This window comes from Mesocricetus auratus, unplaced genomic scaffold (assembly GCF_017639785.1).
Source record: "Mesocricetus auratus isolate SY011 unplaced genomic scaffold, BCM_Maur_2.0 Super-Scaffold_100030, whole genome shotgun sequence".
In the NCBI taxonomy this organism is placed as follows: Eukaryota; Metazoa; Chordata; class Mammalia; order Rodentia; family Cricetidae; genus Mesocricetus; species Mesocricetus auratus.
The window spans coordinates 8,719,739-8,734,846 of record NW_024429211.1 but is presented as its reverse complement, the minus strand read 5'-3'; the positions used below and the strand labels follow the sequence as shown (position 1 = coordinate 8,734,846).

General features: G+C 36.9%; 1 protein-coding gene across 2 annotated transcripts in view; it reads left to right on the top strand.

Annotated features, from left to right (window-relative positions):
• Luzp2 (leucine zipper protein 2) overlaps positions 1 to 15,108 on the top strand; it is a 368,204-nt gene that overhangs the window by 185,867 nt on the left and 167,229 nt on the right. For both annotated transcript variants that reach the window (XM_040733304.1, XM_040733305.1), the window contains exons 4-5: positions 1,734 to 1,815; positions 12,243 to 12,305. In XM_040733304.1, coding sequence (XP_040589238.1) covers positions 1,734 to 1,815; positions 12,243 to 12,305 — 145 coding nt within the window. The remainder of the gene's footprint in view (positions 1 to 1,733; positions 1,816 to 12,242; positions 12,306 to 15,108) is intronic.

The following is a 15,108-nucleotide window of genomic DNA, read 5'->3' as shown; positions in this document are numbered from 1 at the left end:
TTTTCTATGAGACACAGATATCACATTTTGACTTGATCGAAAACACATGTGTCTATTGCGTATCATCATCTTTTACTTTCTTGTATATTGCATTTAGCATTTATATACTATGCCATTAATTATTATGTCACAAAAGCTTCTGTAAAAAAATATGGTATTCCAGAAAATCTCCCATGAAAGCTGAAATTTAGCTTTAGACCATGAATCATGGATTTACCCAGGACCACAATGGTTCCATCTCTCTCTCTCTCTCTCTCTCTCTCTCTCTCTCTCTCTCTCTCTCTCTCTCTCTCTCTCTCTCTCTCTCTCTCCTCTGCCTCCCCTGAAAATTAATTCTTGGTGATTACAGTACCTAGTGACATAGCGTAGAAATCCAGAACACAGAGTGTCCTGCTAAAGGGAAGAAAAGCACCCCATTTTGTGGGACTTTCTGCTCAAAGAATATACTTCAGGCCTCTATGGGGTTGGGTCTTTTAATTGTTGTACAAAAAGTAACTTCCATTTCTAGGCTTGGTGCTAAACATTTTGTTTGTTATGTCATCTAAGCCTTGCCAAAGGCCTACAAAGTGTCTGTATTATTGCACCCAGTTCTAAATGAACAATTTTACAAGGAGGACATTTTACTATTCACCCAGATTATCACAAGTAGTTTTGCAGCAATTGATTGCCTAATTTAAACTAGGTTTGATTGTCGTGGAATAGAACAGTGCCCTGCTTTGTTGCTGTAGTTTTAGGCAACTTCTCTAGGCATAGTTATGTATCCTATATGTGTACTCTATTACACGCATGTGCTTATACACACACCCCCACACACTAACATTTTTATAATCTATTCTTTTTGAGGCAATAGTATAGTTTGGGTGGTAAAAGCAAGTAAATGTCATTAATCCTACATGCACAATTTCTAAATCCTTAAGAGGAAGCTAGTGTTTTAAGTTAGCCCATGAAATAATTGTTTTCATCATGACATTCACAAACATGTACACACACATGCAAATATGTACACACATATGCACATACACATATGCACTATTACTGTAATTTGTTCACTCCAATAACCCTTGCACTGAGAACTTTTCTTGATTTACATTACGAATATGAGCGACAATGAAGCATTTGTCTTTCTCCAACCCCCCCCAAAAAAACAAGACATAATCCATGCATACTTATGATCTGGAGACACAATGTCCATGTATTTATAGTCACACATTTTCTTTCCTGTGCTACTTAAACTATAATTAGAACTAAATCTCCTTTCCTTGTGTTTTCATGAAAAATTCTCAGAACTAATAAAGTATATCTAAGCAACAATACTGAACAACTAAGAAATTATGAGGATCATAACATTACAATAATTTCTTTCAGAAGTCTATAATGACTTTTGACCCAGTGTGTTCATACCCTACATGCTGTCAGTGAAATTAGCTTTCCAACTTGAGTTGGTATATCGAGTTGATTGAACACACATCATTGTTCACTGTGAGATTCTTAGAAAACATAATAACAAGGCAATTTCCCTTAACTATAACCTGCTTTATGCATGTGTGTGAAAAGAAAGCTCGTTATTATCAGTGTATTCAGATGCATCCCTTTGTATTGCTGCAGGTTCTCATAATTATAGTTAGCTGCTCCTTAGACTTAGACGGATAGACAAACTTCTTTTTGTAAAGTTCGTGGAAAATAGTGGAGTCGTATGATATCCCTTCTTTGTTCTTTTTTTCCTACTAACCTAGGGAAGAAATGAAGTCTCTCCAGGACGCCTTGCAGAAGCAGCTTAGAGAGACATCTGAGAAAGCAGAGAAACACCAGGCCACAGTGAGTGTGTTTTTTGTTTCTTCTCTGTCAATTTGCTTTGGGACCGGAAAGTCGTCTCTTCCTTTTCTCTCATCACTGGGGAAAAATACACAGTACATGTAACAGTGAAGTCACTACAACAATCATTTTAATCGGTATAATATTTTGTCCCAATTTACTGCAAGAGTAAAGATGAATGTTGTGTTTAATTTGGAGATCTTCTAGTTCTTACTATTTATTCCCTGTGAGGCAAACCAGGCAGGGAACTGGCTGAGGCTCACACTAGTGACTCCTGGATGGGGTGGAAACTGAACAGGAAGCCAGGTAACCTGCGCAGATCCCAAAGCTGTCCCCGACAGCCACAGGCGTGGGAATCAATCGGGGTCAGGCCCATCCTATCTGCCTAGTCTTCAGTCCCAGGTATTCCTCAAGGGTAAGACCTACACTTCAAGGGTCCAGCTGCTCCCCAGATCATTCCAAGAAAATGTCCTTTGGGCATGCACGCTTTGACTCTTATCACCGAGAGGCACCAGAGACGGGGAAACTGACTCCTGAAGCAAAGCTGGGATATGCGTCTCGGCTTAATTTCTCAGGCTCACTTTTGTTCCCCTCACAAAGATGAGACTTGTATATAGTGTCTGGTGCCTCAGTCTGCCTTTAAAAATATAGTAAATAGCACCATGGAAAATTTGTGCGCTAGAGATGAAGAGATTTGAATGTCTTACTGAGAGGAGGGATCGTATGTTATGCCCAGGGCCCACATGGGGAAGGCTAGAGCTAGTCACCAGAGAGACCTGGACCCCATCATAATTTCAGAGGACAATTCAATGGTGAGACCGCTAACAAGGCTTACCCTCGAGACATAGGAGCTACCCCACATTCTGGGTATCTGCCCCTAAGGTTACTGGGGCAGGTCTGAAGTGGTTTGGAGTGGCACTAGGGTGTGTTATTCTTTAGCTGAATGATTGTTATTGGAAAGCATGGTCATGCACCGGGCATGCATGACCTATTGTGGCTACCGTGAGGGAGGCAGGAGGAGAGAGAAGCATATTTCAAGCACACCATCTGGCTACTCAGAATGAGGCTGGTCCAGCATAAACTCTGGAGCACCAATCCAATAAAGCCTCAGTTTTGGAAACCGGAAACAAGATCAATGCAGGTATCCATCTTGCTCGGTTCCTGGAATCCCGGGCTTTCTAAACAATGTGGCGAGCCTTTTATTTTGCAAAGCTTCTAACAACTTTGATTAGAGTGTGGAGTTTTGCTCCTGAATCTCAGGTCAGTTTGTCACCCAAGACAGTCGACTCCTGAGGGCAGCCTTTCTCATAGTGATGGTCTGCTGTGCTGTGTTAGGATTGTTTGCTGTTAAAGAGTTCTCATTATCTCTTCCATCTGTCACGGTAACACATACTTGGATGGCATGAAAACGCGGGGTGATTTTATGTGGGATGTTCTAATGCTTGGCTATCTGGACACCGAAATGTTTTGTAAAAGAAGGGACAGTTGTTAGCACCTTCCTACTCATCCCTTCCCTCAGTTCCTGACCTAGAATGTTGGGTGGCTATCTGAAGTATCATTTCTGTGCTGCCCAATCAGACTTCATTTGAATTTGCCTTGGGAAGTCTAATCTGAAAAAAAGAGATGGCCTTGAGAACAGACATCCTCTATTCCCTATTTTCTCAGACGCTAGTAGTAAAGCCATATTGTAACTCACAGGAGGTAAATTCCTGGCTTGTTTTACATTGCTAGTGGGCAGAGCAACCAAGGCACGCACGACAGCAATTTCCCACACTTTTTTGCAGATGGAGTTCCAAGGAGAATATAGCCACTCTTGAGAGAGCAAAAGCTAAAGATAGAATATCCAGCTACGGAAATGTCATGGATACAGAGAATGCCCTCTGTGTCTCACCGAGCATGCTCTCAGTATCTTTCTGGTGAAGTTCTTTTGGAGAGCCTTAGCACTCCTACCCACACCCTCCTAGCATTTCTACGAAGCCTAAAAGTACTTGGCAGTGACTGACTCAGCACGCTATTCCAGGGATAATTCCTAATGGAACAGGCATTCTGTGGACTTAATCAAGTTCTGCCAGTTGGCTTATTTATCCAATTAAAACAGTGTATCACAGAAAAAAGGATTTTATTGTTATTAAAATAGCAATAATATATTACTAACATATGATGTTTGTTATCTAGAAATATAATAATAATATTATAATTAAAAGTGCAATTATATCTGGAATATAGGCCATAGTATATATGAAAGTTATATTATGCCCTTACCTCTCTGCCCAATATTTGAATTCCATATTCGTATGTTATCATTCCATTTCCCTCGGGCTCTCCTATTAACTACTTGGAATATTTGTAAAGCTGTTCATTAGTAATTATGATTCTGTGCACACACGGTGCTAAGCAGTATGGATGATGAATTGTAACCAACTTCAAAATTGTAGGCTATCATGTCCACTGCTACCTGCTAATGCCCCAGTAAGCATTATCAAGGATGACATAGGATTAATATTTGACAAGGAGAGATTCAAATAATGCAGTCTATTCTTAATCATTAGGGATGTTCTAGTGTTTCAACTCTAAGTAATTACTAATCAAAACCATTTACTTACACAATCCAGATGCTATACATGGATTTCCAGCAGCTGCTCTTGCAGGCTGACAATGAGCTATGCAAGACTGACCTGAGGTTCAGAATCTCAAGGCTCCTGTTGGAGGAGTGAGCCGTGTCACCTACCTAACAATGATCTCTGACTGAACATTTGAAACATCATTCTCACTAGTAATTAAAAGACTAATCACTGATGTTAGTGCTTTGTATCATCTTACCTGCAGATAGGCTATTACCGTTATTTACTATAACTGCTGTATATTTTTTAAGGTCACATGTTGTCCTATATTTATATAAACTTATGCATATATAAAGTTATATGTGGACACATGATAATGTTTCAGAATGATCGTATGTTGGGAAGTATACAATTATATTACAGCATAAAATGTATGATGTCCCTTTTGCATTGTGTATGTTGGAACATTATAATGCAGAAAAGCAATATTCAACATAAACTGCAATCATTCTATTTAAATTGCTAGTTTTAAGGCTGTGGGATGACGTAAAGAGGTACCATATGATTAGCTTCATTCCTGAACTGAAGTTAAAGAAAAATTGTGCACATCCATTCCCCAATGTGACGCCAAAAGTCACAAAATGCATGCATTACTAAAAGAGCGTCTCATAGAATAAAGCAAAGATTCCAAGTGACAAACTTCAAAGAGAGCCTTTCCTGAGGTGACTCTAGGTGCAGGAAAGAAAGGACTCCCCTGGTTTTCTTTGATCTTCCCTGCAAGGAGATGAAAGGAAAGCCGTGAGGATAACAGCAACTATAATTCAGTAACCTTAGGTGCAGACATCCGATTTCCATAGCGGGAACTCTTTATGCAAGGGAGTTCTCATGGGAACTGACAACTTGGAACATCCTGGGACAGGGGGTGATCAAATATGTCCACGAGCTGTGCTATTCACACTCGCATAATGACAGAACTGGAAGAAGGCTAGATACAAGGAGAAAAGCAAGTTTCCAAATTAACCAAAACTCTAATGTATTAGAAACCACAATGAATTAAAATAGTTTAACTATATTAACACAAAAGCTTAAAATAGGACAAAATAAAATTGGAAAGTGTGTAGAAAAACATGAAAATATTACTAATTACATGAGCATATTAGCAAAATTAAATACAAAATAAAATTTAAGGAAAACAGTTGCTAGTACAGTAATGTTTTTCAAGTAAAAAGCTTTACAGAACAAAGGCATTGCTAGCAATAGCTTTGTGAACCCAGGAAGAAATGAAATCATCATACACTACTCTGCCCTAAGCAGTAAAACTTCACACTTGCAGCTTCAAAACCCATCCATCTGTAAGTAAGAGCAGTTAGATCCAATGAACAAATACTTTAAAAAATAGTGTAAACTATTTCAAATATGTAAGAAATCTCCAGTAAAGTTTCTGAACAGATAAATATGTGATTCTGTATATGCAAATATACTAGTACTACATTGAAAGTTATTCCAGTTCACTATAATAACATAATTCATTTACAATGGATTAATCATTCCTTAATTTTGAAAAATACAGACCACATTTCTTAGCATTATTTATATTATCTAGAAATACAAATAAAAATAATAGTTTGAAAAGAAATGATTAGTGGTAAAGGAATTACTTTAAATTTGCTTGTTAATAAAAGAACTAACACCAAATCATTTAAGCTATTCTAAAAAGTAAATAAATAATGACAATGGAATTTTTACAAATATATTCAACAAAGCCAGATAAGGACACCAGAGGGGAAAATGACAAGCATTATCTTCATGAACAGTGTTGCAGTTACATTAAGCAAAATGATATCAAACTTGATAAAGCAGAAAATTATAATAAAGATTATTTATGACAGAAAAAGTGAATTCATAGAAAGGAATTCAAAGATAGTTCAAATATATTCACATTAATTATGGAAGTCTACTATACCAATAGCATGAAAGACATGGGATCCGTGGTCAAACAGATGTACAAAAGGTACTTGATAAAATGTAATGCCACTTCATGAAAAAAGCTGAACTTACTAGAAATATATATAATTTTAATGTAAAGATCACTCACAGAGTCAAAAACTAATATCATATTTAACATTGGAGATGTTAAAAGCTTTCTGATGCTTGGAGCAAGAAAAGAATGCTAATTTTCATGGCTTTTGCTCAACATAGTACAGGAAGTCCTCATCAAAGCAATCAGGCAAGAGAAAAGAAGAAAAGGCATCCAAATTGAGAAAGTGAAATTCAGTTCATCACTTTTGCCAATACTATGATCAAATATATCAAAACTCCAAAAATCTTTACCAGAAATACCTTTAAAGTTATGACTGAATTTCTCAATGCTTAAGGGTGCAAAACTCACATGCAAATGTGGATAATGTTCTCACATTCTGATAGTGAATTAGCTAACATGGATACCAATCAGTAATGACTTACAATGACTATAGATATATAGGAATGCATTTACCAAAACAAAAGAAATTTATCTACCATAAAATTATAAAAATATTGGTTAAATAAATTAAACAAGTACACACACATACACTCACAAACACACACAATGGGAATGCCTCCCATGTTCATGGAGAAAAGACTCCACATGGTGATAACTTTTACACTGCCTAATGAGAACCACAGATTCAATGAGATCTCTGTCAAAATTACTATGATAATCTTCAAGGATTTACCAAGAAAAAATGATATAGAAAAAGGTACTTCCCTAGCCAAACTTATCTAGATCAAAACCAAACAAATAAACAAACTCATGGTCCTCCTGCCTCTGCTTCCTTTAACAAATCCTACCACAGGGTAACCAGAAAATATTGTATGAAAAAAATATTTTCAATAAAATAAAAAAGCAAAAATTAAACACACGCACACACCAAACTGGAAGGATTATATCTTAGTGTAGAATACTCTCCAATGTTATCACATCAAAACAGTATGATATTGATATAAATTTAGATGCATAGACCAATGAAGTTGGACAACGAGCTTAAACTGAGCCCTCACATCTCCAGGTGACTGCTCACTTCTTTGTATCACAAAGATACTTGTGATAATTACTGAGACCGTAAATCAGTTGAATATAGTGGTAAGCCTTGTGGAACAGAGTTAGTACATGTGATGCACCAATCCTGACACTGAGAATGTGTGTTCGTTGCTTTTCTTGTTGATGTTTCAACATAGCTGATAAAATACACTTTAAGGAAAGAAAGGAATTTCCATTAGCAGTCAATGGAGTGCACCCATCATGACACTTAAAGGTAAGAAGTGAACCACGAGATATGGTAACTGGATCATGATGAATATGGTCACAGTCTGTCTGCACTCAGGAAGCACAGATACACCATTGCTAGTCCTCAGTTTGTCAGCTTGGCTTCTTTTTATTTTCCTTGAAAATAGATACTTCAATACAATATATTCTGATTATGGTTTCCCCTCCCCAAACCAATCTCAGGTCATTCCTACTTCCCCACCTACCCAAATCTATACCCTTTCTTCCTCTCTCTCATTGGGATACAAAGAGGCATCCATAAAAATAAAAAAAATAAAGTTAGAAGAGTACCTTTGAGTACCATGAACACTGGTCAGTAGGGATGAAGACTTTATGTAGGCATCAGATCACTTCTCCGTGTTTAATGATTTGTGTAGGTGCTGGCTTCAGCAATAGACCTAACCATCAGTTTGTGGAGAGCAACCAATAGTCTTGGCAATAGCCTGGGTTGTTTGGGAGTTCCCATGGGGGAGTTCCCATGACCATGAATTAGATTAGATGTAATCCATTTCTGGAACTGGAGGCTTCATTTGGTGACAAGAAATTTTCAGTTTTGGTACTATCACCCCATCTTGCCCATTATTTGGCCATTCCATTTGGATCACTTTCATATGTGTTTTAGGAAGTTTCTTCTGTATTAGGATTCCATATGACCCCTCAAATGGTCCTTAGATGTTGCTGGTCCTCACCATATTCCTTCTCTCACTGACCTTCTTCCTCTTTCTCCCTGTTTGGTCCTCTAGTTCCAGTGACCCACCCAGCCCACATCCATCCATAACTATCTATTCTATATGCCCTTTCTAAGGTAATCCAACCCTTCCCTCATCCATGACACACTAGCTCCTAACACAATACCTAACCTCTGTAGTTATATAGATTATAGCCTGTTTATAGACTTAACAGCTAACATCCACACATAAGTGAGCATATATATCATATTGTCATTTGGGGTCTGGGTCCCCTCACTCAAGATGATTTTATTCCAACTGCATCTGCTTACCTGAGAATTTCATAATTTCATTTTTTTTAACAGTTTAGTGATAATCTATCGCTTGAATGTACCACATTTTCTTTTTCAATTCTTGTATGGATGGACATCTGGGCTGTTCTAACTTCTGGCTGTTATGAATAGAGCAGAAATGAACGTGGTTGAGCAAGTGTCTCTGTAGTAGGGATGTAGAACCCTTTAGGTTTATTTCCAAGAGTAGTATAGCTCAGCTTTGAGGTACATCAATTTCCATCTTCCTGAAGAACCTCCGCACTGATTTCGATAATAGGTGTACAAGTTTGCACTCCCATCAATAATGCATGTCTCTTATACCACAGTTTTCCATCACTAGCTGCCATTTGTTTTATTGATCTTGGACATTCTGACTGGTGTAAGATAAAAATCTCAAAGCGATTTTAATTTTCATTTTCCTGATGACTAAGGAGTTTAACATTTTATTAAGCCCTTCTTGGGCCTTTTGTGTATTATTTCTTTAGCCATTCAACTCCTGGGGGTGATGCAACCCACCTTCAGGTTAGGTCTTCCCTTTGAAAATAAAATCTCCCTGGAAACTCCCTTTCAGATAGGCTTATAGGTATTTCCCCTGTGTTATCAAAATCTAGTCAAGTTGAAAATGAATATTAACTATCCCAGAAAGCATGCTAAGGAAATGAAATCCTTAGGTCAAAGAGCTTTCCTCACTCCTGTGTTCCCTGAAGCTCTATCAAAGAATCCCATGCAAGTATCCTGATGTTCATCAGCAGATCAATAAAGAGAGTGTGAGACAAACACACAACACAAAATTTTAATCTTCTAAGTGAGTAAAGTGCTATCATTTGTGAAAACACTGAACGAGCAGTTTGATAAGGCTCAAACAGAGCAGCTTGATACTTTTCTTTCTATATAAATATTATTTGCTAAACATTGAATGCATTTGTATGTTGGACATTCTACTGTTGCAAATCACTCACTAATTATTTTGCCTCCTAACATTTCTGTCTTAATTAAAGTTGTAACAAGGAAGGGAGGTTTTCATAATTGTCTTGCCTTCATTCTGATAGTGAATTGGATTTGAATATGCAAACATAGCTATACCATTTGGTATTTAAAGGGAAGGCACACTTCTTTTTTAATTTAAATTAGAAACAAGCTTGTTTTACACGTCAAACCCAGTTCCTTCTCCCTTCCCTCCTCCTGGCCCCTAATGACCCCCATCCCATCCCCTTTCTTCTCCCCAGGGAGGGCGAGGCCTTCCATGGAGGATCTTCAAAGTCTGTCACATCATTTGGAGTAGGTCCTAAGCCCATCCACATGTGTCTAAGCTAAGAGAGTATCCCTCTATGTGGAATGGGCTTCCAAAGTCCATTCGTGTACTAGGGATAAATACTTATCCACTACCACCTTTATGGTGATCTTGACTGAATTTTGAATTGTGACCTCTTTTTATTCAAAAGAAAGATTGTACATTTCTTCCTCCAAAAATTGTTACAGTAGGTGAAGATTCTTATCCTGGTCCAAAATAAAATTCTATGAAACACAATAACAAAGTTGTTTATTAAATTATGAAATGTTAAAGAGAATACATTTCTGAAAATTTGTATTATTTGAGCAGTAGATCCCCCTTGACGTAATCATGTTCCAACACACTTTTTATGAAGAAAGGAAGATTTATTTCTATCTCTGCATGTATGTTGCAGTAGAATATCATTCAGCTTTGAGATTGCCCTGCCAAAGCCTGGCAGGCATCAGGGATAACAAACTAGCAGGTGTGACTATGATAATTAAAGATATTAATGGTGTTTGGATGCATTTCATGGCTCCTGTTATTTTTTATGACTTAGCGTATCCTGGATGGGACATTATTCTAAAGCAAGACTTTCTGCAAATCTTTTATTCTCATCAAGCATAGAGATGCATTGTTTGTCCATGCTTTCCTTACAGCAAATACTTGGTATTTTTCACTCTGGAAAAAAAACATTATTTAAGTAAATACTAGGAAAGCTTATTTCTCCAGGGACTTTAAAACCTGCTGGGATTCTAAGCCAGTGATCTAAAAATGCTAATATTTTTAAATATTCTGAATATATTTGAGTTTCATATTCTCAACACTTTATGGCTGTGTGGAATATTTAAGGAAATACAGGCCTGATATTAAATATATATCAGTATATTCCTAATAAATGTGAAATTTAGCAATGCAAGCATACTGAATAGTATCAATAAATGATGGTCTGGCATCAGTGAAGCTTATATATAAAACTAAGATTGCTTCAACTATTTCATGGCTTAAATTCTTTGTTGCCAACAAAATACTTACATATGGAACTAACTATGGAATCTGTCCATCAGAAGGCATTGTCTGGTTCTGCAGACATATACATTTTAAATGTATCATGCCCTTCCAGGTAATTATTTTGGCTTACCAATGGCCTTGAATTCTCTGTCTTATGGGACGGTGAGTATGATTAGTGGTATTTCCTTGACATCAGCATCCCCATAGTTCAAATTTATATTTAGAATTAACGACCGAATCAGTAGACCCGGTGTTCTTAAGCATTGCCTGTTTTATATATGTCATCACTATCAAATGGTTTAGCCTGAGTTTTCAGTAACAGATGAAGCTGTTATATTCATGGATTCGCTTAAGGACAGGGCACTTACAGGTAATGTAAGGCTCCAGCAGTCCTTTATGGAAAGCAAAGAAGATTAAGTAGTCAGTGCTATGAATCTTCTAGGAAGCAACACAGCTGCTGCAGCTCTTGAAGACTCCATCTGGAATCATTCTTATACCTCTCTACCTATATGACTAAGATATCTACATATTCTGGCTTCATCCCATCTCTCTGCAGCCTGCTGCCTTCTTCTGGATAATCATCTGAGCATACCATTTGACCTATCCCATCCTAAATGGTGTTCAACAGCATCTTCTACCCACTTGAGCCACAGAGTAGCTGATTCTCTCTGGGTTCCTTAGCTGAAACACCATAGAAAAGACAACAGATACTGCTATACGTTGGAGTCAAAACCTGGGGTAACTTTTACTGAGTTGTGGATTTTTCATGCATACTAGCTGGGATATAATGGTGATGGAAACTACCATGAAAGGATGGATGTTTATGGTAAAGCTGAATGCTGGCCTTGGACTTGTCTTCGAAACAACCCAAATTATTTATTTCACTGTGTTTGGAGCTATACCATTTACCTTGATCTTTGCCACCCTGATTAATATTTTTGTTATCTGTACCCCAAATTTGATTAGTTACATAATTAAAAAACAAATGTAGATTATTTGGTATTAAATAAAACGAACATGTATACATCTCACCAAAATAAAATTAAGTTTTTGAAAACTTACACGAGCTTTAATGTAATGAGCACTCTATAATAATACATATAATGAACAAATTGAACAAAGATCAAGGAAATTAAGGTTTTAGTTAATGAAAATGTAATCCTTTCTTTTTCAATATTTACATTAATACTGTAATAACTTCAGCATACCTCAAGATGATATGCAGTAAAAAAAACAGGGTAATATATTGAGAATGTATATCCATGATATTCTATTTGTTTTCAGATTAATTTTTTGAAGACTGAAGTGGAAAGAAAGAGCAAAATGATCCGAGACTTACAGAATGAGGTAATTTTCATGTTACAGGAAAACTGTATATTAATCAAAGATTACACACAAAAAAATTCACACAGGAATTTACCAGAAGTTTGGGGAATTTTAATGCTGAGTTGATCTTCAGCAACATAACAATGAAGAAGAAAAGGGTGCTAAGAGTTACTATCTCACAGCTGCAAGGTGCTTAGGAAATAAAAGGAATTTCACTACATGGATTTTTATTTTTCAAGATAATTGGAAACTACCTCCATTTTGAATATTAAATATGATTTTCAATTCGTAATTCTCTACATGCAGAGAACCCTCTGTTAAAGGGTATCATCCGATGTTTCAAACTGTCCTAAAATGATAAGAAATGATACATGTAGATATTTAGTTTTTAAGCAATCAGGTTTATGTTTCTTAAAAAGAGTGTATGAATGAAGCAAACACAAAAGAGCTAAATGCCAATGAACACTGCTGTAGAGAAAGCTCTAATAAATTAAAAACAAAACCCATTTCAGTTCAACTGTGTAAATATGTGGCTGTAAATCTCTCTAAGGTAATCATTCCATCTCCTTGCCTCAGTGAACACGGCGCTGTGGAGGGGATATGGTATTTCATAATGTAATGGAGTGCTTCAGGTCACTGTTCCTAATGGATTCCCACACTGCCCATAGATGAATAGGGGATAAGTTTCGTCTCACATACCCTCAAAGCCCAAGATGCTCCTGGGATATTTTAATAATATTTTCTCACCGTGCTCTAACTTTATTCCTGGTGACTTTCCTTTCTCAGGATGACTTTCGACCAGCCCATTATTATGCATAACTTTGTACCTAGCATTTAAAGCATACTATAAATCATCCACATTTCCCTAGGGCTACTGGGGAATGTACCAATGACAAAACATCTCAGCATGGCAGTACTTAGCTGCTCCAAAGAACTGGAGGCAACGTGTCAGAAAAACAAAATCAGTGAAGTTCAGGTCTACCTGAAGGTTTGGAATATTATCCCACCCTGTTTCCTCCTAGCATTTGCTGCCTTGGGGCAGTATCACTTTCTGACAGGGCTTGTGTGTTCATGGGGAAGCTTCTTGTGTCTAAGGTCATTATATAACATCTCCTTCCCGTGTAAGTATCCATTATGGATCTTTAGTTTCTTCTCTACTGTGTTACAACACTATTTCATTGTGATTACATGTCTAAAAATCCTAGTTCTAAATCAGTTCACATTCCGAGTTTCCAAGCAGATGTGAATACAGGATTGGAAGTCTTCAAACCGTTCTACTTGTTTTGGTATTTTGGTGGATTGACAAAAGTATCTTGGCAACTTTTAATAGATAAGATTAGTACTATTACTGTGTGTAAGCCTGGTGTCTTTGGAAAGGACTAAGGAATTTGAGCTTAGGGATAATCAACAAACACAGAAAATAATGCCTTTTTGTGGGTAAAATGGTTTCTAGTTGCTTATTCATGTGAAGGAAGTGGTTTATTTTGGTGGTTTTTTTTTTTTTTTTTTTGCTTCTGGGTGCAATTTCAAGCAAGTTAACTAGAAAATAATGAATTTTACTGTCTGAATCAAGGCTGGAAGTATCTGTTGTAAAGTCAATGTGATTGAAATTACCAAAGTGTAATACACAGAAAAATAAATATGAAACTACCTCTGTCATATACAGCCATAGAAAAGAACTTCACATTCATTAAGGGCATAGTATTTTGACGTGGAATTTCAGAGGTGAGGCTCTCTCACTGTAAGGCTCTCTCACTCTCTCAGTAGAGTTTACAGTCTGCCTTAGACACCCTTTTATTTCATGTTGTGAGCAACTAATTATACTATGCAAGTTATTACTGAAAATATTGATGAGATACTTACATTTGTGGATTTTTATAATCTCTCATACTGGAAGTTCATCTGTGTTCCCAGCCTTATATATCTGCACAAATTTTTCTTATCTGATGGAGGATTGTACATATAATTCTTCATAAAAGAGTAAATGTGCATTCTTGGTTTTTGTGTCATTTGTTACTTACTTTACCATTCATATACTTTGAACTGTTGGCATTTTAGAACATGTGAAAACAACACATGTTAGGCACTTGGAACTTGTTAAGACCCCAACAAAAGTAAGCAACTGCAATCGTATCATTATTAAATTTTGAGGTAATTAACCCATCAATCCCTATGCTTTGCTCAAGTATTTTCTTAGTAATGGTTAAGCTATCAAAATTCCATAAAAATGCAATTACAAGATATCATCCATATCCTCATGAGTCTCTCTACACATCAAAGGAAAGTCCCGGCCATCCAATTCACATCCCCCTCATCAAAGCACCTTGGACTAATGAGAATCCTCTTGGCTTGTTCTAACAGAAATCTCCAGAGAAAATTTTAAATTACTGACGTGCCTACAGTAATCCTTACAGTCAGGGAAAACGGTAGTTTACTTAGTCATGTCTTCTTCTTAGTTCTGTCCTCAGGTTGTGTAGGGTTCATTCAACTTAAACCAAATAGATTTCCCTTGAGAAATGAGGGTTCACTCTAGAAGATACCAGAGCAATAAAAGAAAATATATCTTGGAAAACACTGACACTTCTATTACCTCCTATCTTCCAAATTCTTTCCTTTGGTGAACATCAGACCACAGAGGATAAATCATAGTTTAATAACTTGGGATACCCACGTCAAGCAGAATACATCGAGGTAGTGTGTCTTCGTCAGCCCTGCTCCCTCATCTAGATTGGATTATGCAACCACTGAACTACTGGTTCATTCTCGTTCTACATATTTCAATAGTAATGGCACATTGCATAAAATCTACATATATATGCATATA